Raw genomic sequence first — 24,321 nt, 5'->3', positions numbered from 1 at the left:
AGGAGCGTAGAGTTCCTGTATATAGCCACCTAGAGAGGAGCGCAGAGCGTGGCTTGTTTTGGACGGTAAATCGGGGCAAAGCGAGACATTTTGAGTTTAGAACCATTAATCTGTATTCGAATCGTGCAATGTGATTAATTGGATATTTTGCCAGCATGTGCCGGCACTTCTCCGCTTTACTTCGTAGAAAATCTGCTACAACTAATGAAAACCCGCCCAACGAAAAAATAATAATAAAAAGCTCCGTTAACGTTTGTGGGTATACGAGCCGCCATAGGAAGGTTTAATTCTGCACTTGGATTCTTCTGGAGGCGTGCAGCTGAGTTTTACTGTACCAGGCTAAGCCCTTATCTTAATTGTATGTTTCGTTGGCCAACTCGGGAAAAGGTTTTATCGCCTTAGGTTTTGACTGCTAATACGATGAAATCATTTAAATAAGAGCGTACTCAGGTGCTAAACGCGACAATAGGCGCGTCGCCGACCGAGCGTGCGTGGCCAAATGGTTACCGTACAATTGGCTTTCGCGCGGAGGCCTCAGGTCCGATTCCAGGGAACGGACGCTTCGATTCTTTCTTCCTTCAATTTAGCATTCTCTTAAGTTGGATGACCCAGTTGTCTGATCGGGGTACGAATGTTCTACGCACCAAACGTTCTACGCCGAATGTTCCGGAAACCTATGTGGGTACTAAAGATACTCCGACTGGCGATCGGGGACCAGTCTCGCTCTTTCGCCCGGTCGTGCTATTCCGCCGACCTCCGACGCCTGCGACGATACCTTTTTGATTATTTTTTTTTTGTTTCGCACAAGTTCATTAAGTTGAACGTTTAATTACTTTTGATTCGTCGCCTCATCACCTATCATTCGTGACAATATGACTATCAACAGGCGCAAAATGATCATTGGGGGTTCAAGGTTTCCTCCTGATCTAAAGCCGTTTTTTTTTTCTTTTAATTATTATCTAGGACAATTTTGGCGTAAAAAAGCCAGTTCTTCATTATACAAAAATCACACGAAGAAGGCGCCTAAAAGTGCGCATCAGCAGCGGCAGTCTATTCGCGCTGCAGCAAAAGTCATCGTTAAAATAAGGATCTAGTCTAAAGGAGTGCAATAAATCTCAACGAATATGAAAAAAAGCAAGTGTTTCAGAAAAGTGAGTTGGGCTTCAAACCACAAACTTCTCCCGTCGATCGAAAAAAAAAAAAAGGTTGTTTAGCATATTGTTTGCATGGAAAATTTCCTGTTCGTGCTGACGTGCAATGAGGTGCAGAAAATAGTTTACGCTTACTGCGAAACAAATGACACCGAGGAGAAAGTTTATACCGGGAAAAGGAGCCAAGCTTCGGACTGTTTGTTCACTGAATAAGTCGGCAACGCACAAGCATGTCGCAAACCGCGCAATGAACGTCAAATGTGTGACTTACAGTGCTCGATGCGCTAAACACTACGGAGCACTCGTTTTTCCCCACTGTTTTTTTTTTTTTTTTTTAATTTGTAATAAAACTGGAAAACAAAACAAGGTTTATTTCTAAATCTTTGTCTCCTATTGGCCCGCCTTATCTCACACACTTCTTGCTTCGTTGTTCGGCGTTCATATTGGCAGATGCGGCAATCAGATTAGCTGAGGAGCAATAATAATTACGAAGCTCAAGGCTCGCCATTCTTTTTTCAGGCTGTTGGCGACTGTGGGACGCGTTGGTCTATCCCTCATTAAGGAAGGATCATGCACGACCATCTCCCCTCTCTGACGTACCTATAGCGATAGAACAACATTAAATCCAAACATCAACAAGACCACGAAATGTTGTTGTTATTTTTTCCGTCTCGATTTTATTAAAGACCCTGAATACGTAATCCCATATGCTCGTGATGTAAAAGAAAGACGTTCGCGTTTTGCTCTACGCTCTACTCTTATGATATGCGTTTTGATGGTGGTAATCAACTACACTAAAAATATCGTCGCGTAAAAAATGCAAAAAAAAAAAAAAAACCGGAAATATTGAACATTGCGCCGATTCTTGAAGAGAAGGAAGGCCGCACCGAGTTAGACGAATCTTAGGACAGTAAATTTTGATTCGACATTAAGACATAACCGAAGCCAGCGAACAAGTAAACATATAGAAAGCGCCGCACGCACGCGTTCATGGAAAGGCTCACACGTCGCCTCCCTCGTCCCAGTGACAGATTAACCCAACTGCTTGACAAGCACACGTCTCGCATTCGGTTCTCAAGACGAAAATGGCAACGCGCTTAGAGACGCTTCCCAGAAAAGCGCGGTCCCTTGATGCGACCGCCGCAGATCTCTCCCGCGCCTCCCGAAAGCCGCTACGAGACAATTTGCAAACCAGCACCCGGGCAGGTCCCCTGCAGCCGCTCGCTGCGTTCATTTATACTTTCGTCTTGAAAAGGAAATTCGTAATACATTTTGATCGCGTGCCACATTGGAAAATGTGCGACACTGTGGTTTTACTCCTGTTTATCGGGAAGCTTGCAGTCGCACTGCTCGTATAGTATGCGGAGAGCAAGTCGTCTGCTTCTTGCGCAAGAGTTGCGGTGACGTCAGAAAGACGCCGAGCTCCGATTGGCTCTGATTGAAGGATGGTGGGTAGACCTCAAAGCAAGCTGCCTTGAGGTCTACCCTCTACCTTTCATTCAGAACACACCAGAGCTTGGCGTTCTGACGTCACCACAACCCCCCAAAGGAAGCACACACTTGTGGTCCGCATATGAAAGACATTGAAACATTGAAACATTTCTTTATTTCCATCAGCGATGGGGGAAAACCAAAGGAAAAAAGCTGCTATTTGCAGCTTGACCGGCCCTTTGGTACCCCTACAAGGCAAGCAACACTAACACAGAAAAAAAAAACAAAAAAACAATAGAAGGTATGTTTTAAGTATTATACAATGCAAGAGATATCATTTCTGCCCACTGACATAACATCAATTCCTAATAATGCGATATGATTTAGTAGCTCGGGAAGTGCATGTTTAATTCTTTGACGTCCAAAGTTAGTTCGTGATTGTGGTATATGCCATGGATGTATCTGACGTGTTTGACGAATGGAATCGTGCAAATGAAGGTCCGCAATAGCGAGAAAAGTATCATATTTACCTTTCATGGCAGACTGGAATGTTAATATTAATCGTTGTGGATACATTTTTGAAACGTCAAGTATGGAGTACTTCTCAAACAGTGGCAAGGATGGAGAGGTTGAAGAGACATTAGCTATGGCTCGTAGAGCTTTTTTTTGCAATATTCGAAGCAAGTTTAAGTTCGTTGCGCCGGTAGACCCCCACACTAGGTGCGCGTAGCATAAGATGGGATAGAATAGTGATTTAAAAAGTTGAATTTTGACACTTGTGGGTAAAATGTTTCTATATTTATTTAACACACCCACTATTCTAGAAAGTTTAGTGCGAACGTGTCTAATATGGTCGTTCCAAGACATGTTATAAGAAAAAAATACACCAAGAGTTTTTATATTTTCAACATATTGAATAATATCAGTGCCATATTTCAGAAGAGAGGATGAGGTTGCTTGAGTTCTGGAATGTAGTTGGAATATTATAGCCTTGCTCTTGCTAGCATTTATATGAAGGGAATTGTTTATGCACCAGGTTTTTAATTTTGAAAGGACATTATTTGTTTTGCTGATAAGACGTTCACTATTTGAATCAGAAATGATCATACTTGTATCATCTGCATAAATAATAAAATCTACATCAGAGTCAATAGCAACTATATCGTTTATATAAAAAAGAAATAAAAGGGGACCTAGAATGCTTCCTTGGGGAACACCGCAATTAATGTTAAGCAAAGAGGACCTATGCTCGTTTATGGAAACATATTGGCAACGGTTCTCAAAATATGACCTTAACAATGAAAATGAAACTCCCCGAAAGCCATACGAAAATAGCTTGTCTAAAAGTATACCATGGTTGATGCAATCAAACGCTTTACTAAAGTCAAGGAAAACGCCAATCGTTGTTAACTTTTTTTCAAAGTATCTAAAATAATTTCTTTTTGGTGCAAAAGGGCAGACTCGGTAGACCTAAATTTTCTAAACCCAAACTGAGATTCTATTAATACATTATGATGATCTGAGAAATTTGTGATCCTTGAGTGCATAAGCTTTTCTAAGGCTTTTGAAAAAATAGGAAGAATGGATATTGGACGATAGTTCCCCATACTATTTCTATCTCCTGCCTTAAACAGTACTGTTACTTTTGCTGTTTTCATGCCTGTGGGAAACACACCCGACGAAAGAGCAAGGTTATAAATATGTGTTAAACAAGGCACAATGAGGTCGACAACAAATTTCACGGGTTTAATGTTTATACTATCAGCATCGCAACTGTGATTGTTGCGTAAATTATTTATCGTCGAAAAAACTTCATATTCATCGGTAGGATAAAAAAATATAGTATCACAAACTCTAGGTATATTTTGTGCTGCATCACTGCAGTAGGTACTAGACCCAACGTTCACAAAATAACGATTAAAAGCATCTGATAGTTCAGAACCGCACTTTTCCATCCCATCAATAACTAATTTTTCTATTCTATCATTGTTAGTATTTTTGCCCAAGAGAGCATTAAGTCTTTTCCAAAGCAAGTCAGGATGCTTCATACATTCAAAATCAAAAAGTTGGTTATAATAGTTTCGCTTTGCACGCCTCAAATCTGCGTTCAGGTGGTTTCTCAGTAACTTAAATTCTGCTAGTTTGACCAAGTCTCGCGATTTTAAAAATGCTTTATATAAGCGATCTTTGGCACGCATTGATTTTAAGTGACATGGCGTTCAGTGCAGATAGGATGAGAAAATTACCTGTGGGCACTCCTCAAGCACGTTCAAACGTTATATAGATACATAGATACATCTTTAGAACTTTCTATAGATAGATATGTTTGGAGCATGCATGCTACAGACATTTTTTTACCAATGTGACCGTCATAGAAGGAATGCCTCAGACACTGTTTGCAGATTGTTTTTTGTGTGATGGGGGATTCAGCTTGACAGTGGCTTAACTCTCGAACACAAGCCATCACAACACATCCAAATCGACCACAGTGACCCGTGAAATATTGAGACTCCTAGACAGGCGAGCATAAAGTGCCGAATCGAATCGAAATCGCGTCATTAAAGTCACTGTTCTACGCAGAATATCGGCCCACCAATATAGGTGAGCGCCTTTCGCGTGCGAGACGTGTCGGTGACAGGCGCGTAGATTGCCTAGGGTTTGTCTGCTAAGCTCGAGCTTTCGTTGCTTGGGAATTCAACGCGGTGTCTTCTTATTGAACGTCTGCAGCGTGTGGCTGCTCGCCGAGACACGCGGCCGCATCGATTCGGGTTTTAATTAAAAGATGTTACCGTCGGAAGCGCTGTTGCTTGAGCGGCGCCCAAGCCAGCTTGCTTCACCGGGCGCCTTTGCTCCACCTCACCAACGAAGGAAGCGGAACTCGCTTCCGGAGTAGTTCTTGAGCATGCGCGCCGGTAGCAGACGAGTTCTTTCTTTTTTTTTTTTTTTGCCCACGTTCAAACTTTGTTTGGGTTTGTATGCGCATGCGCATTGGTGGCAGACGGACATGCGCCATTTTTGCCTATGTGCTTACGCGACAGGGGAGTGTACTAAGAAAAAAAGCAGGGTTCCAAACGCCGATGGTTGATTGCGGCGCTCGGTATTCCACCGCTACGTTCAAAACTACAATGATGACAACTTTCCACCCCTACATGAACAATAAAAGCATTCTCAGGTAGATATCGAACAAATCAGCAACAGATTTTGAGGGGACACTGAAAGTAATTTTCAACAATTCGCAGGTTTTATTATATCGTAGTAGTCTATATATCTCTGAAATTAAATAAAGATAAAAGGAAGCGGAAGGTGCAGCACAAAATGTTAGCCTTCTAGAGTGGGGGAAGCTTGTCTGTACTGGAATCAAAAATAAAATAAAATTTCTTTTTTATTGGTTTTCTTGTTACAGTTTTCTTGCTACACGACTGAGAGCCAGGGCAAACGTTGCTGACGTCACCCCACTATGCTTTCCCGAAAAAAATTAAAAAAAAGCTTCTTCTTTTTTTAGCATCTGTTGTTTGTGGATATGTGATTTCGAGGACAAATACGCATAAATAAAAACAAAATACTATTAGTGCTATATCATCTTCATCACTCGTCGAATCGTTCTACAAAAGTTCCCCGAGTATGGCGAAGGAGGTTGTTGGAAAACATGGCAGTAGTAATCGCGAGTTCTTTCATCAATGGCTATGCGTGCAGTCAAAACAGATCTGAAAGCTGCAGCACCCTGCCTTTTCTAGGTCACCCCATTTGGGCTGTGTCGTCACGGAGGTTCCCCTCCCCATCTCTCTTGTTGAGGCCGACCGTCGCCTCCAGCACCTGATACCTCTGCTACCGAAAGCAACGTTTTACTGGACAGTGTGGAGCCAGTCTTGGACGCACAACCTGCATCCGCAGTTATGGAATAATATCATCAACAAATATCCATTGTGAATTGTAAACTCAAAATTTATTTTACCGTCCCTTTGACATCAGCTATTTTCGTGGTTTACATATTCAGAAAAAATGCGCACGATTATTATCGCGCTTAGTCGTATTTCTATATCTGCCTATCGCACCGCTTTGTGCTCAAGAAATACCCCGGGTTAACTTCTTTGTCTCCCTTTCTGTCCCTTCTTCCTTCCTTGGGCTCAGGGACACTTCGTCGCAGCAATGGTATAATGGAGCGTAAGAGCAAATCGATAAACAGAGACGTCGAATCTTTTTTTACAAGTTTGACATCACAGTTTCTTATAGGATCCTGGACTCGCCCACGCAGCCGCTGCAATAAGTTACTGCAAGAAGTCCGGGTGCAGCATTCTTGGCCTAGTAGTAGTAGAATACTTATTTACAAGGGCACATAGTGCCGACCTGCTTGGAAATGATATAGTTTGCAACATTCTGAGAAAAAATAAAAAAATGTTGAGTTTCGACTTGGGCGGCCATTTCGTTACTCTGTCGGATGCAGCGAAAAAGAAAGCCGTAATCACGAGTTAGACGTTTGTTTCAGGATACCATCAATGGTGCTTTTCCATGTTTCTGCATTAGTGTATTGCCTTTTGTTTTTGGCTGAATTCTCAAAACGCGGTTTGAGAACACTATTAAAAAATCTCCAGTGTGTGTTCACTTCTTGCCAACATGGAACTGCTGGTGATGTGATTACTGCGCGATTTGCGCCGAACTGCGCCAAAGGGCTTACCCAGCTACATCCTGCTACATTTATCCTAAATATGAGGGATTTGCGCCGACATTGTTCCAAAACTTGATTTCAGTCCATTAATACTAGAGTTGAAAATAAAAATTAATATAATTTAAACCATCATAGCGAAAAAAAAACATCGAGAGAACGGACGAAAGAAGGGGGACTACCACTGCGGTGTTGCTCGCGGGACCTATTTTTTGTCTGCACGCCACCTCCACAGAGGCGATAGGAGTTGACATCTCGGAGAAGAACCTCAGCTTCCTCGCAGCTGACGACGCGTCCTCCTTCAACCATGCGGCCAAAAAGATGAACAGTGTATACAACATCAGGCATGCTGTCTCGTGAAAAAATCACTACCCTAATGAAAAATACACCAGGCAATCCTGGTGTGACATCAAAGAATCCTGATGTGACACCAGAATATCTGGTGTGCCCACCAGCGATGCTGATGATACGAACACACCAGCCTGGCGTGCCCACCAGAAATGCTGGTGTACCCGCACATCAGCCTGATGGGTACACCAAGGGAGTCTGGTGTCACATCACAAGGACACATGCGCCGACCAGGCAGCCTGGTGTGCACACCACGCAGTTTGATGTGACACCAGAGTTGTGTTTTGTTGACTTCTCCCCCCGGTCCGCGCGCGTGTTTTCTATTAGTTCGTGTGCCTCTCCGTCCCCCGACGGGGTGCCTTGTTTCCTCCCGTTTTGGTGGTCGCGACCCCGCGGCGGGCTCCTTTGTGCTCAAGAAGTACCCCCCTCGTCCCGAGCACTTTCCCGGGTGGCCCTGAGCAGCTTGGGGCGCTCGCCGGCTGGCCTCTTCGAGGGTTTCTCTTTCCCTTTCCGCCGGTATTCTTGTTTAAGTTTGAGAAAGTAAAGAAGTCTTCTTTGTGAGTCGAAGCCGAAAAGATGTGTTGGTGCGCTTTCCTTACTTCCGACGAGCTTGGTTCGGTAGCAAAGCAACAAAGGAAGCTAGTAATTATTACAGTTTTTGGGGCCGATATGCCTGCTACGAGCGAAGGGGGCGTCGACCGCCTGAAGCGAAAGAGGATTACCCTGCGAGCCGCCACAACAAAGATCATCAACGAGACTGGCGTCTGCTGGCCACGGAACATTTGATATTCTTCTACGTAAGGAGGCTTCCCTGAAAGAGCTGGACAAGGAAATCGAGCTATCTGTCGAATATGATGCCTTAGAAGAGGAAATTTCTGGTGCGGAGGGGTACGCGGAACGGATCAGCGTAACTAAGACACGAGTCAACCGCAAGCTGAAAGGCCAAGAATTTCGGAACGACAGGGCGTCCGGTTCTTCGACGCAGGGCAGTGGCTCCGGACAAACTCCAGTTGATCACGGCCAACTCCCTACAACAGTAAAGCTTCAGAAGCTTTACTGTCGTGCTTTTTTGCTTTTTTGAATAAAGTAATTATGGCAGCAGCGTTGTTGTCAAACTTATCATTGTACGCTTTTTTGTGAGTAAAGCAACACCCAGTCAACAGGTGGTCTGGTATCATATTACAACAAAACCTGATGTCCCGCCAGAACACCAGATTTCTGGTGTAACATCAGAACACCAGATTTCTGGTGTCATACCCACACATCAGATTTCTGGTGTCACAGCAGAACACCAGGTTTCTGGTGTCACACCAGAAAACGTCCCAAATCACATCTGTGAAAAAGTCGGGTGTAACATCAAGTCACACCAGCCCTCGAGCTGGTGTATTTTTCACTAGGGTACTCTCTCGGATAAAACTTCATTGTCGCACATTTTAAGTTTAGAATACACGAGACCGCTGATGCTCAGAACTCGGTGATGGCTCCAGTACTCGGAGGGGACGCGCAGCGTGGAGTGTCCTTCGGGCATACAGGCTTCATCAAATGCCCAGGTATCGGCTAAAGCCGGTGTGGTGCTGCAGTGCTGCTGCAGGCAATTGGAGAGGCAGTGTGTGGTCTTTCTTTTACCGTCAACTAAGGAAACATCAGCGTTTTTTCGCTTTCTCGTGGGCTTTGGCTGCGACGCTTTCTTTGATGGGTAGCTCGGAGCATTCGGAAGCTCCCGGCAAGAGCTGCGGCTTTCCACGCGGAATGCGTACCTCTTCATCGTTTATAATGTGAACAATGTCTCGTGTTATCAACGATGTTTCAAACTTTTCTTTGTTCTTCCTCTGAGGTACTGAGAACAGCGACTGCTGCTCACCTTTCCGCCACTGATAGCCCCTCTGGCACCCCGGAGCGAAGCAGTGGCGTTGTCGACGCCGATTGGGCACGGTACTTCAATGGCCATAAGCGACAGCAGATACGGGTAACACGGGGTAAAGAGCGGTTCAGAATGGGGGCCACTTCGACCTGCCAAAAACGCAAGCCAACTCTGCTCGCCCAGGGCCTCCGGAACGCTCGGAAGCGGTCGGATCCTACAACCATTACGTCCGCAGAGCCACCGCGTACATCCGGGACCTTTCCACAAGCGCCGCTTCAAAGCACTGCATGGCGCGCCTCGGCGCCTGATCTCACTACCCCTCCTCTAGTTCACTTAAGCGCGGTTACGTCGACAACGACGTGACGCCGCTCAAGCCTAAAACGGGCGCATAAGAGCTGCGCTTTAATGTACCAGTGGAGGACCCGGAAGCCAGATCCTAACGGAGGGTAGAAATTAGCACGAATAGGATGTCTCAGAATTGAAGAGGTCGTGTAGGCGTCGTATTTAAATCAGGCAATAAGCGTAAAAACAAAACACAAACTGTATTTACACTAATAAATCAATCGAACATACATCATTACAGAGAAATGTCTCGATCGGCATCTGTCGTTCGCCTCGTTCCGCTCGTGTCTCCAGCCTTCTTCTTTCTTCTCGTTTCTCGTGAGGTTCAAGTTCTTTCCAATCTGCAACATCCTCCCCCCCCCCCCCCCCCCTTCTTTCTTTTCCGCGTGAGAGTTGCCTTGGTTCATTCACTTGCCAGTTCCAGGGGGTAAAGGAGCTGCACGGGGCGCCGAAGCGTTACACCGCTCGGTAGGCGCACTAGACAGGAACGCACGTGGTTGTCTCTGCCCAGCTGAACTGTTTCGATCCTCCCCGTTTTCCACATGAGCCGTGGGGTCTTGTCTTCGTGAACAAGAACGAGGTCCCCGTTCTGTAGGTCGTTTGTCCGCGTCTCGTGCGATCGGTGTGCGGAGCGGAGCTGAAGGAGGTATTCCTTCCGCCATCTCCGCCAGAATCGGTCCAGTAGTTGCTGCCTGTGTAGCCAACGTCTGGTCATGTCCCCTCTCGCAGAACCTGGTATAGTTTCTAGGTTGACTGATGGGAAAGCCGTCAGACGCCTACCCAACAAGAAGTGCGCAGCGTTAAAGCCTCCTGCTCGTGTGGAGCGTCGTTAACAGGGGCCAAAGGTCGAGAATTCACGACGGCTTCCACCTCTTGGAGCATGGTCGTTAGTTCTTCGAAACTAAACTTGTTCCTTCCTAATATGTTCTGTAGACTACGCTTCACTGTCTGGACCATCCTTTCCCAGAACCCACCCCACCAGGCTGCTATCTCAGCGATAAACTTCCACTTTATCCGATGCTGTGAGCAGTGGTCCTGGAAGCGGCGGTTCGTGAGCACGTCCCATACGCCGCATAAGTCCTTTGCTGCCCTCTTAAAGGTGAGGGCATTGTCTGAGTAGACAACACTGGGTAAGCCCCGTCGAGCAGTAAAGCGCTGAAAGGCCATGATGAACGCCTCTGTCGATAGGTCGGAGACAAGCTCTAGGTGTAGGGCTCTTGTTACCGCACATGTGAAAAGCGCAATGTACGACTTTTCATCTGATGCTGCAGTGTTTACCATCAGTGGACCGGCAAAATCGATCCCGACCACCTCAAAAGGATTCGCTTGGGTGATCCGATCCTGCGGCAAAGGTGCGGTCGGAGCGTAAGCCGGCTTGAGTCGGGCCAATCGACAACCATTACATTTGTTGATGACCTTCTTGGCCAGCTGTCTTGCTCGCGGTATCCAGAACCGCTCTCGGACTTGGGTTAAGGTGTCCTGAAGTCCGCCGTGCAGTGCTCGACGATGGCAGTCTCTTACCAATAACTCAGTGGAGCGGTGATCGGGAGGTAGCAAAAGCGGGTACTTGATCTCGATTGTTTCGTTTAATTGTTGCAGTCGTCCCCCCACTCGCAACAATCGGTTGGGGTCAATGAAGGGGGCGAGCAAGACTATGCTGGATCGCCTCTCCAGTTTCTTATCTGCCTTTAGATCGTTCAATTCTTGTGTAAAAGCTTCCTGTTGCGTTCGTGCGATCCACCAAGCCTCGGCTCGTTCAAGTTCTTCGGACGCTAGCGGGCCCTCACGTCGGCTTCGCCGCGTTCGGCACTTCTTTACAAACCGCATAATCCATGCAGTAATGCTGAGGATCCGTTCCAGCGCCCCGTACCGTCCAAGTTCCAATAGAGGTGCAATCCCCTCTGTTGCAGTTTGCAATACGTGATGTTCCAGCTTTCCTTCCTCTGCAATAACTGCTACTGGAACGTCATCGCCCATGACGAGGTTCGGCCATACGTCTTCGGTTTTACCAAGCCACTTTGGACCCTTCCACCACAATTGCATACCTTTTAGAGTTTCCGCAGATATTCCCCGTGTCATAAAATCTGCCGGATTTTTTTGTCCAGGGCAGTGCTTCCATGTAGAAGGTGACCCTCCAGATTGGAGCTCTGCCACTCGATTTGCCACAAAGGGCTTCCACTGAGTTGTTGACCCGCGGATCCAGTGAAGTGTGATAGCGCTATCTGTCCAGTAGAAGGTCTCTTGAATGTTCATGATCTCTCCAAGATACTGGCCCATCCGTCTTCCAATCACTGCAGCCATGAGTTCTAGTCGAGGTAGTGTTATTCGCTTTATGGGCGCCACACGTGATTTCGAAAATATCAAGTTCACCTCTACCTTCCCATCTTCTCGTTCAGCCCTCAGGTAGGCACAAGTGCCATAGGCCACCGGACTTGCGTCGCAGAAGACGTGTAGTTGGAGAGAACATATGACTTCTCTTGGCGCCTTCACGATGCAGCGAGGTATCACTATCTCTACTAATTGTGGAAGTTCTGCGCACCATCGCCGCCATTGCACCAGTAGGTCGTCCGTTAGATCGTCGTCCCAACCGATTCCTCGTTCCCAGATTCGTTGAAACAAAACCTTGATTCGTATGACGAACGGAGCAAGGAGTTCCAACGGGTCGAAAACCCTAGCTGATGCACGGAGTACATAGCGCTTCGTCGTCCCACTGCACGTGACGAAGTTCAGGATTCTCTCCACTGGAACGGCCAGCGTGTCAGCGTCACGTCGCCAAAGAAGTCCAAGTACAGCTCTCGGCTCAGAGAGTGCAGACGTTGATGCAGCATTATCGAACGATCTTTGCAGTTCTGTCGCGTTGGTAGACCACTTCCGGAGTCTCATTCCTGCATCTTCTAAAATCTGGCTGGCTTGTTCCTGTATTCGCGCCGCTTCTTCAATAGTGGGGGCTCCGATCAGGAGGTCGTCGACGTAGAACCCCGTTGAAGCAGTTCCGCAGTCGATCGCAATTCTCCATTGACGTTGCTCAGATGATGAGTAAGAGTGGCGGTTAGTAGAAAGGGGCTGGCCGATGTCCCAAAGGGCACTCCCGTCATCCTCCACTCTTCAACGGTTGGTTCAGAGCTTGCTGACGACGAATCTCTCTGAAACCACAGGAAGCGTAGGACGTCTCGATCTTCAGGTCGAACGCTGACCTGCAGAAACGCCTTTTCTATGTCCGCTGTTAAGGCGATTGGGTGTAGACGGAAGCGCACCAAGATTCCGACCAGATCGGCGTTCAAATTCGGCCCTTTTTCCAGTTGTTCGTTGAGTGAAGCAACTCCTGGGAGATGAGACGAAGCGTCGAAGACGACTCTCAGCCTGGTGGTTTCGGATTCATTCCGAATTACGGGCTGATGGGGCATATAATAAATCCGTGGGTTTGTCGACTCGGCGCAAAATGGGTTCGTTGAAACTTTTTCTGCGTGTCCTGAGGTGATGTAGCTGCGTATGACGTTGTCGTAATCTTTTGCGAAGGACTCGTCGCGTGGCAATCTCCTCTTCAAACTCTCAAGACGTTTCAATGCCAGCGTGCGGTTATCCTTCAGTTCTCCCGCGCCCACCCTGAACGGTAGACCGACTTCGTACCGTCCATTCACTTTCCGTATTGTTCGGTTGAACTCGTTCAGCAGTTCGTTCTGTTCTTCCATCTTGCTGGAGGGCTGGTCAGAAACTCCGATGCTCTCTAGCTCCCAAAAACGCCGCAGGATGTCTCTGACGTCCTCGTTCGTGAAGCATTCCGTTCTTAGCACGCATACCATGCTGCTGGCGCTGCCTTTGAGAGAGCTGTGGTTTGACACTGGGCCTTGAAAGGTCCAGCCAAAAATGGTGCTTATAGCTACCAGCTTCTGATTTTCCTTGCAATGCAGCACTTGGTCACCGTTCACTCGCCACAACTGGTCTGAACCGACCAGAAGGGAAATGCCCTCTTCAGCAGTGGCCAGAGGGGAGAGAAGCATGTCCGCAATACGACGACCGTTTTTCATCATACGGCGAACAAATTCTTGGTCGACGGGTACCTGCACAACGTCTTTACAGATGAAGGGTACCTCGACGGCCTCGATGACGCACTCTTCTTGGCCGTATTGGCTGTGCAACCGTACTTGTACTAGTCTCCGACGTTGCGGTCGTGACGTGGAGTGGCCGAACGTATTTAGCCGGAGGCTAACATATCCCAGAACCTTGAGGCCGAGTTTGCGAGAAAGATCCTCACAAATGAACGTCCGTTGGCTACCTCCATCGATAATGGCTCGCACGTAAAGTGTTTGGTTTCCTTCCTCAGCCCAGGCTCGGAACGTTTGAAGAAGCACTTCGGAATCCAATGGGACGTCAGCACTGTCGGAGATTGCGTTCTGGACGCTTGTCGCAGGGGCACCTCTATCCGATTTCTTCACGTTAGGTTTCCAGTTCGGGTCGCACATGGATGTGGCATGTCGACCGGAGCACGACGCGCATGTCACCTTCCGCCGACACTCCCTCGCCCGGTGCCCTCCGATTGTGCATTTGAAGCAGCGGTTTTCTTCCGCCAGCCTCCTTTTCTTCACCTCTAACGTGAGGTCACCAGTACATACTTCTGTTGCGTGCTTTGTGGACCGGCAAAAGAAGCAGGGGCTTGTGATATTTGCATGTAGCACAGAGGCTGCTGGCATTCTGGGTCTTTCAGTCCTTTTCTTCTGCGTCTCTTGCCGTTCTTCTACTACTCCGGCTCTCTCCCTACTCTCAACTTCCATCCGAAGGAAGCTTAGAATATAGGCGAGCTCATCTTCGGCATCGGCGAAAGAGGGCGGCCTTGAAGCGCTCCGGGTGGAAAGTGGTCCGTCGACAGAGTGTCCGGTGTCCTGCACCGCTGGTGAATTCAGTGAAGTCGGACTGTTTTGCGTTTCTCCCGTCGACCTGTAGGCAGTGCTGCTTGCTTGCTGCCGGTGATAATTTACGACGACTTCGCTCGGCAAGGCCTTGAGGAGGATATCGGACATCATCGTGCAGTACGTTGCCGATCCCACGCCCAGCCCTTTCAGACCTCGGATGTTCGTCTGGACGTGATCGTACATCTTTCGGAGGCCTTTCGTGTCTTTCGCGGAGGCAGCAGGAGTCAGTGCTCGGAGCTTCGCCAGATGATTTTGCTCGATCCTTCGTTTATCACCGAAGCGCAGTGTCAGGATTTCAATGGCATCGTCGTAGCAGGCCTCAGTTGCCTGGAGCCCAGCGATGGCCGCCGCCGCTGGTCCGGTGACATGGTTGCGCAGGTACTGAAACTTGTCCGATCGTGGAATGCTATCGTTTTCCTGGATAGCACGACCGAACTGCTCCCAGAAGCTCTGCCACGCGCTGACCTCGCCGTTGAAAGTTTGAAGTCGTAACTTGGGAAGCTTCACGCCGCTAGTCATGTTGGTGCGATATCTTCCCAGGTCTGTAGTGGCAGTCGCAGATGTTGTCGCGGATGTGGTCATCTGGGTGGCCTGTGCCTGTTGTTCTTTACGTCTCAGTGAGTCTGCCTTGCAGTCCAACAGCGCCATCATTCGGATGGCCTCGTCGTCGTACTCCGTGACCGTAGTGTATTCTGCGACGAGGTCTTGTTTCGATATATGATCTTCTATCTCCACGTTTAACTCTTGAAGAGCCCTGTTATTGGCCTTCAGCCTTTCTAGCCAGGCAGTCAGCGATGCCAAGTCCGCTGTCTCTATCCCCGCTGTCGCCTCGTGGATAATTTTCGTGTTTTGCGACCGCTTCACTCCACGTTTTGCCTTGAGACGTTCCATATTTGACGATCTCCCACACAGCTCTCGGAAACAGCGTTCCAGGCAGGTGTTCCACAAAGGTGGAAAATCGGCTCACCTCAATCGTTCTCGTTCCCGGGTTTCGGCACCATAATGTCTCAGAATTGAAGAGGTCGTGTGGGCGTCGTATTTAAATCAGGCAATAAGTGTAAAAACAAAACACAAACTGCATTTACACTAATAAATCAATGGAATATACATCATTACAGAGAAGTGTCTCGATCGGCATCTGTCGTTCGCCTCGTTCCGCTCGTGTCTCGAGCCTTCTTCTTTCTTCTCGTTTCTCGTGAGCTTCAAGTTCTTTCCAATGTGCAACATATGATATCGTTTCGCTCCCTGTGATTTGTGGCAAGTGTTGAAAGATTGGCTCACGTAAATTGTTTCTTTTTGATGTTATGTGGGCATTTACGATGTTGGTATTCTTCTTAAAAGACACAGGAAAGGTATTACACTCTTGATAACCCTCTCCTTCAGTTGTTCTTGGATGCACATCGACGGCTGCGATACACTGCAGAGAACTGCGATTTAGTGCATTGGCACTCGCATGCCCCTGTAGATGAGAATAATACTGCATGCTTTGTCCGCTGGTATCTGTGGCCGCCCACTAGCGAACGCCGAGAATCGGCATTGCATGGCTTAGTAGTTCCACGCAGATATTTCTTGAGACTCAAAATAAACGCTTAATCTTCACGTCAAAGGGACGATTGATACCAGTCTTGGACAAGGCGACGCTTTTGTCAGGCCTTCGTCTTCGAAGTGACCGCTATCGAGCGCTGCCGCCAGCAAATCCCTACTCGAAATGATCCTCAGGTCGCGAGCCTATTATCAAAATGCGAAACTAAAAAAAACTTGGAATGAATCTACTATTGTTAAGTGAATGTAAATTCTATCGTGGTGTACGCAGTCGAAGTACCCGAACGCTTATGGACGATAGAAAGCGGACGTAACGTTAAAAATGCAGACAGAAATGCATTTCGTGCTGAAAACGTTTTCAGTACACTCGAATAAAGAAAAACTAACAAAAACGATTTTGTCCGTATACTTTAAAACTAAGGAAACGCGAATAGTGTCATCAAACCGCGAAGAATTCAATGTGCGATACATACAACGTGGTGCGAAGAAACAACAGCAGAAGAGCCAACAGATGCAGACGAAATCCTGCGCTTCCGCTTGTGGTCGGTTTGCCTTGCTGCATACCCGACCCGGAGGAATAACACGGAGCCAACGGTTTCAACAACAAGAAACTACATTTAATTGGACATGGACAAGACGATTAACATTGCTACCGGCGCTGCCGGAGTCCAGGCAGCGACTCTCCGTGCGCCGCCTCTGATCTGCCTTATCAAGGCGGCGCATCCGATGTGCGCGTGGCTGGCGTGACATCGCCGCCACGCGGGAAAAGTTCGGCTTGAGCCTCGCAGTCGGGCAACTTGGCTTGGGAGCCCCCAGGGTGCCCACACTTCCCCCCCCTCAAGCTTCGTCCGGCATGTCGATGACGGAGACGTTGTGGGCGTCAGGGGGTGGATGGCGCTGTTGGGCGGACTGACGTTGTAAGTCCGGCCGGCGCCTGCTGGACGAGCGCGGCGGCTGCTGACGAGCGCGGCGGCTCGGTCAGCTCCAGCTTGTCGCTTGTTCGGGATCAGGGCTCCACCAGGTGGCTGCTTTGCACGTGGTCCTTGATCCTAGCCAGCTGCTGCTCCGTCCTGTAGAGGGTGGCCGCGGTCCACGATGAGACCGGCCGCCGTGTCGTTCAGATGGCGGGTGTGGCGACGGTTTTGTCCACGAGTCAGCTTCGTAGAAAACATAGAAGCAGACGACATGGGACTCAGTTGAGGGCTGAGCCTGACGTTATCTTCGGACCCCTTTCAGAAAGTTTGAAATAACGGTTCTGAGGTGGGCACACAATCCTCTCCCCCCTCTCTTGAAAAAGGGGCAGATCCGTGGAAGTAGAAAACTACCCCCAATATGCGAGAGAGGCAAAGCCAAGGAGACAAAAAAAAAAAGGTTCCTCTCTCTTTGGTGTCACCGACGTCGCAGATTATACCGCCGCCTTGGTGGAGACAAGGGGGTTTCCGGAACGGGACTGCCGTCAGTGTCGTTCCGGTCCTACGAGGAATCTTCGTCTTCTGCTTGGAAAAATCGTTTAAGGTCGGTGACATGAACAGGTCCGGTTTCCTCACTAGACTCACAGTTAACTAGTTTGTAAGTGAGTGGTGAGCACTTTTCACGCACGCGAAACGGACCTTCCCATCTGTTGGCGAGGGAGGCTGCGAAGCCTCGAGCGGCGTCACTCAGTGGGTGAGTACGCCGGAGTACAAAATCTCCCACCTCGAACTGCAAGTCACGTCGCCCCTGGTTGTACTGTTCTGCCTGCTGTACTCGGGCGACGTCGAGATTTTCTCGGGCCTCTCTTAGGTTATCGGAGAAGCGCTTTCGCAGGTCCTCTGCGAACTTCACGTAGGGGCGAAGCCTTCCCCCAGACTGTGTAGAAAGGAGACTTAAAAAGCGGGAACGCAAGCTCCTTGCCGAAATTTAATTGGGCAGGAGTGAGACCCGTTGACCGATTAGTGGTTGTACGGGTCGCGAATGCCAGCTCGGGCAGTTTCGCGTCCCAGTCCTTGTGGCGCTCGGTGTAGGCCACTAGCATCATCTTAAGGTTTCGATTTACCCTTTCCGTGATGTTTGCTTGCGGGTGGTACGGGGAAGTTCTTTTGTGTTTGATTCCCAGTACCGCGCATGCGTCCACAAACACCTTACTCGTGAGATAGGAGGCATTATCGCTTACAAGCTGTGCAGGAAAGCCAAACCTAGCGAATGTTTCGAGTAGACACTCCCAGATTTTTTGCGAATGTAGCTACCGCAATGGAAATAACTCAACCCACTTCGTGAAGTGGTCGGTTACCACGAATAGGTACTGATTGCCACGGGTACTACGTGGGAAGGGGCCCATAACGTCACAGCAACAAATCTGCCAAGGGCTCTGACTCGCGATTGGTTGCATGAGACCGAGGGCCTGACCACCACGTGGTTTTGCCTTCCGGCACACCGAGCAGCTACGAGCATATCGGAGCACATCCTGCCTCATGCCTGGCCAGGTAGCAGTTTGGGATAACTTTTCGTAAGTCTTGCTCCCACTGCTGTGTCCTGCCAAGGCAGAGTCATGCATGTATCGGGTGAAAAGCTTACGTAGCTTGCGGGGTATCACGGTCCGGAACGCCGACAGGCAAGACGTCTGGCACCGTGGTGAAGTGGGCTGCAGTGGTCGGGTTAGGGATGCAGTCCTCCCGTTCGGTAAACAGAGTCAGCTCCGGTTGTTGTCCCAGCTGGTATCCACCACCAGAAAAGTCGAGCGTCATGCTCTCGCCTGTAATGAAATCTCGGCCCAAGATCACAGGTACCACAAGTCCTGGCATATAAAGAAATCGCTGACGCCGCTTCTTTCCATTAAACCGAATCTGCAGCCTCACGGCTCCTCCAGCTGTTATCGCTGTACCAGAAGCTAGCTGCAAACGGGTTTCGCACGCCCGGAGGCTTATCTTTTTTGCTTTGCAGAGTTCGAAAACGAAATCCCCTATGAGCGAGATAGCGGCCCCGGAATCCAAAAGTGCGGCAATGGGAAAATCGAGCAGTGATATTGTCATGCGCGGTTCAATGATGTTAGGCTCGGGCTGGATTCGACATACCGATGAATCTGTGCCGCGGCCTGACCGCTCCCAGGGACTGCACCGGCCGTCGGCGAGTGACTGTCTGGTTTCAGCGTCGCCGGCCGTAGTAGTTTCCCTGGTTGTTTTGGTTCCGGCCCTTTGCCGCCGTCTCGTGCCACCTCTTGTTTGTAGTGTCCAGAAGTCTTGGACACTGGTTTCGGTGATGGCCGGGCTGCTCGCACTCGTAGCAGCAGTCCGACGACAGTTGCCTGCTTAGGCCACCCGCACCGAGGTGCCCGTCGGACCGCCTCCAGTGATCGGATAAGGAACCACTATGGGAGGGCCTCCACCAGGCTTGCGACTGGCTGTTGTGGGGAGGGCTTGTTCCGTTGCGGCGGGGGTCAATGCTGCTGGGCTGCGGGTTTGCGACCGCACCGTGCCAGTTTTCGCCAGCACTTGCAGGAGCAGACTGATGAAGATGGTTCGCTTGGGTGGTGATCTCCGTTGGGCCCCAGCTTGCGATAGGGCACGGCCAACGACCTCCCACCTGTCGTGGCGACCCCCGCCCGAAACCCTCACGGGCCTCGCTGTGACCTCCGGGGACCTCTCGGGGAGAGTTAGGCGAACACACGCTTATCCCGCACGGGAGTTCACCATGCATGCCACGCCAACTCTCCTGGTTGACGTGGTGGGGAAGGGAGGTCTCGTTCGGACAGTCCACTTGCGTGGAGGCCTCGGGGCCCCGCCTTGCGCATGCCGGCTCGAGCGCGTACTTGGCTGGTGGCGGCGGCACGTAGTTCCGCTCGGCATGAAGAGCTTCCTCGATGAGGCGGGCGCCCCGGGCTAGCTCTTCAAGGGTCTCAAAGGTGCGGTTGATCAGGTAGCCATGGTACCTGGGGTGACACAGTCTTCTGACCCGAGCTACTCTGTCCGATTCCGGTAACTTCGGGTCCGCCCTCTTGAAAAGCTCTTGCATGACCCGAATGTACCGGACCAGACTTTCATCCGGGCGCTGCGTCCTGCAAGCATTCCTGCAAGCACAAAAAAAGAAACGCCCCCAAAAACCCAACACAAGCGCGCAAAACGATTGCCGTGGTCACAAAAACACAGTCAGAAACACGCCAATACAACAAACGTGGACGTGACGGAAGCACGAAACAACGATAGGAAACACGGGGAATATGAAAAAGGCTTACCGAAAGAAGAAACCAAGCCCCGTGAAATTCCTGCGAGTGGGTAGCATACCACGGTTGGGCGCCATTGTGGTCGGTTTGCCTTGCTGCATACCCGACCCGGAGGAATAACACGGAGCCAACGGTTTCAACAACAAAAAACTACATTTAATTGGACATGGACAAGACGATTAACATTGCTACCGGCGCTGCCGGAGTCCAGGCAGCGACTCTCCGTGCGCCGCCTCTGATCTGCCTTATCAAGGCGGCGCATCCGATGTGCGCGTGGCTGGCGTGACATCGCCGCCACGCGGGAAAAGTTCGGCTTGAGCCTCGCAGTCGGGCAACTTGGCTTGGGAGCCCCCAGGGTGCCCACACGCTCCAGAAGCCGATCACAGCGCCAAACTTAACTTGGTGGCTGCACTTGTGCGCTGCCACCGCACTACTCTGGCACTCCTCTGAACTCGGGCAGTCTCGTAACTCTGTGGCCGAATCGAACAGACCTTACATGAATGCACGCACTTCATGTCCCCGGGAGCAGCCATCGGAAATCTCCGGCCTTGAAAACACACTTCCAGAAGCAGCTTTGCGTTTCGTGTCCGGTTCTAACCGCCCTTCAGGCCTCAATATATAGCTTTTGCTCTGGATTGTCTTGACTTAAAATCCTCCCTTCAAAAAAAAAAAAAAAAAAAAAAAAAAAAAAGCTTTACCTGATTTTTAGATAGCCTATTGTTCTATGTGCGCAAATGTTTCTTGAAAATAAATAAAAAATACTAAATTTCAGGAGAAATTTGTAATTTCAGTAGAAATTACTTGGAAGAAGTAATTAAAGTAAACTACGAATTTCCGAAATATAAATGTATCTGGAAGTTAGTAAATTACTCCATTACTACATTACTCCAAGTAATTAAACTAGAGTAGCTCGAGTAGTGTAGTTGAATTATACGTACATGTCTGCCCTCAGGTTACCTTGCACCTGTCTCACGACGCCACGAAAAAAACTCAATAGGAAACGGCACAGCATACGCATTAACAACCGCCAGGCTTCCGCGGCCCGTCGGAAAAGGTCGAGGCGATGTTTACGGGGGTAGGCGCTCTCCGTAGGCTGCCCCCCGGCGTTTCGCGCCCCCAGGCTAAACAAAGCTGGAGAAGCTCCGTTTGGGACGCGCCGTCACTCCATTCGCGGTTCATACGTTCATACATTTCATCGCGGAGACAGCGGCTCAGGACTCGAAGAGGTTTGATTCCCCTCCTTGACATGAGCAACCTAAACTATGGAGTCTGGAACACGTCTACGACTAGTGTATTTAGGGTCCGCATAATACCGCCAATGCATCGGGAGGTGCCCTCCAAAACAGCAAGGGAATGCGTCACAGCAGCTGCATGATGATATGGTGCCCAGAACGAGTGTTGGACCGGCGTGTTTAGCTCACTGCGCCGCCCCTTGCATCGAAGCTGGTCCCGAAGTGGCAAGAGATGCCTTCGCAGGAGCTGGCTCTGTCGGATGTAGCGATTTTGACTTGGCCGCATGAAACGGGTCGTCTTCGGCGGAAAAGAGGTCTGGCTCCTTCAAGTCATAATTGTCAGGGGTCCCTCAGGGATCCCTGTTTAACGCCGATCTGCAGGGAGGTAATGAAACATGTAAGAAAACTCTAATCAGTGTAGCACAGTGTAGCAAACCAGCACAAGGCGCTGGATGACATCACTGTTTTAATAAACGCCTACTTACTTCTCTCTCTCTCTCTCTAATCAGTGCAACTATTGAGTATTTGAAAGACAGTTTTTGTTTTTGCAACATTTATTTTATTTCTGTATATGTTTATCATCTTACTAATGCTGAATCATTTTGTTGTAGCTACGGCACCGCGGGTCTTTTGGTACGGGCTTGAAAAGGCATTAAAATTAAGAAAACAGATTTAACGCGCCTAGATGGGACACATATTTTTGTTTATTAAATGTCTCCGGGAAACAATCTTTTTTTTTTTTCTGCAATGTTTACGCCAATAGACGCACTTTAGGTGGAGCTGCTCCATCCCGCCCGGTGCTTAGCTGTAGTTAAGCACTTTTTCTCGGCTCTCATTGGTTGGAGAGATGATTGAAGTGTGAAATGCTCGTTGTAAAATTGTTTCTACGATATTGTATTTTTTCTTACAAGATTTTTTTAGGTTTGAGAAACAAATAATCTGATAGAGTTATTATTGTTTTCAAAACAACTTGGAATTGCCTTATACCCCTGTCAGACGGGCACGTTAAATGACATTTAAAGGGGCTGTGCGACGACATTGGGCAGGAATATTTCTTAGTTTACACCAGCTTCCTGGCACTAGTGGGACCCAAGAATACTCGAACGCAACACCACTGAACAAGAAGCGTCTTCGTCGCGGCTGAATCAAAAGGATGAAGGCGGAGCTTTTCTTTTAGTCTCTCCTTCCGAAGCCGCCTTTTGCTGCTTCGCGAAATTTGATGACGGAGCTGTGGGGACAATGGCAACAGTGCGATCCCCAAGAATGCGTCATCGAGCTTTGCTGTGACGATATTCAAATGCTGCGCATACAGTGGATGCGAAGACTGCGTACGCATTCGATCTGGGCTCGTGACAATCGATGCCTCGACATGCATTCTGGCAGTGGCCCGTGTCCAATCACTGCAACAACGACAATAGCCGAGCAATAACAATGTCTGGAACTCAATGCGTGTCATGTGCTTTGCCAACGCCAGCGCGTGGCTATGATCAACATTGGCGGTATATAATCTGCACCAGATCACGTGGCGGCTTGTTCTGGCTGCGAGTTGAAGGGGTAAACGGTGCTCGTTTTCCTTTATTTTTTTTTTAACTTCGATTTTGCTTGGGTTGAAAAACGAACGCGTGTTTCATAGGTCAATAACGTCAGACACCCATTTTATTTGCGCAAAGTCCAAAAATTGTTGCATCGCCCCTTTAAGCTAAATGAGATTACAGCTCGACCAATCCGCGTGTTTAATACTCCACGCTGCGCGTGCACGCGCCACCTGCAGAACCAGGATCACGAGCTGACTCGCCGAGCGGTGAATAACATTCGATCAAAATGACATTTACTTTCCCGTTTGAGAGCGGTATTATCCGCACCGGTTTTTAAACGATAACAAACATGGCTCCCGGTGTTTTTAGCGTTCTCAACGAGCCCAGCTCGTTCAGTTCATTTATTTTCATGAGTGCAAGTCGTTCTACGTTCACTGATCTGTTTAGTTGAAGATCTCATCAACCGACCTAGTTTGCTGCAGACAACTGTTGCAGGTACGCGCCTTCGGAAGCGTTGTGCGAATTCTTGTTTTTGTAGCGGGACTGGCCTAAGAACCTAGAGCCCCGCGTCAACTATGTTGCTTGATCTGACTTGATTTGTTCTTCTGCGCGTGTTAACGCTGAATAAAGATATTGGTTCCCGCAAAAGCGGCCCCGCTGCTTTGTGAATTTTGCAACCGTCGTGATTGCAACCATGGTTTTACCGAAAAGATACCTAAACCATAGGGCTTATGAATTAATCTAGAGGGAAAGGTCCCATGCATTGGGGCCGCTTGGGAACGGCGGGGTATAGGCGAGGACGTCATCGAACCCAGTTGGCGGTCACGATACGCCCACATCCTTGGCGACGATTTAATATGCACAAAGAAGCAGCAAAACATCACCTGTAAGATCTGTACTTTTTTTTATAGCTTACATTGAAGGAAAACACCGGCATCGAGCCTGCTATGAAACTAAATAAAGTACAAGCGCTCGGGCCACTTCAATTTCTCGAGGCAGAACGAACACGCCTAACCTTTCGTCTGCTTTGTTTCTCCACTCTACTGGCGCTGTTTCTCATTCTTCCTCTCGGTTACAGTGTTCTAGAGGTACTCTCGGGACTGCCGATGTCAGCGTG

General features: G+C 48.9%; 1 protein-coding gene and 1 pseudogene across 1 annotated transcript; both read right to left on the bottom strand.

The window, feature by feature from the left end:
* Positions 1-2,897: 2,897 nt before the first annotated feature.
* Positions 2,898-3,975, bottom strand: LOC115324386. The gene has a single exon (XM_040218781.3). The coding sequence runs from the start codon at positions 3,687-3,689 to the stop codon at positions 2,898-2,900; it is 792 nt and encodes a 263-aa protein (XP_040074715.1). The 5' UTR covers positions 3,690-3,975.
* A 6,221-nt stretch (positions 3,976-10,196) lies between these two features.
* On the bottom strand, positions 10,197-15,591 carry LOC115321367 (annotated as a pseudogene).
* Positions 15,592-24,321: the final 8,730 nt, after the last annotated feature.

Source organism: Ixodes scapularis, unplaced genomic scaffold (genome assembly GCF_016920785.2).
Source record: "Ixodes scapularis isolate PalLabHiFi unplaced genomic scaffold, ASM1692078v2 PGA_scaffold0__279_contigs__length_252992795, whole genome shotgun sequence".
NCBI classification, from domain to species: Eukaryota; Metazoa; Arthropoda; class Arachnida; order Ixodida; family Ixodidae; genus Ixodes; species Ixodes scapularis.
This window is presented reverse-complemented; position numbering and strand designations above follow the sequence as displayed.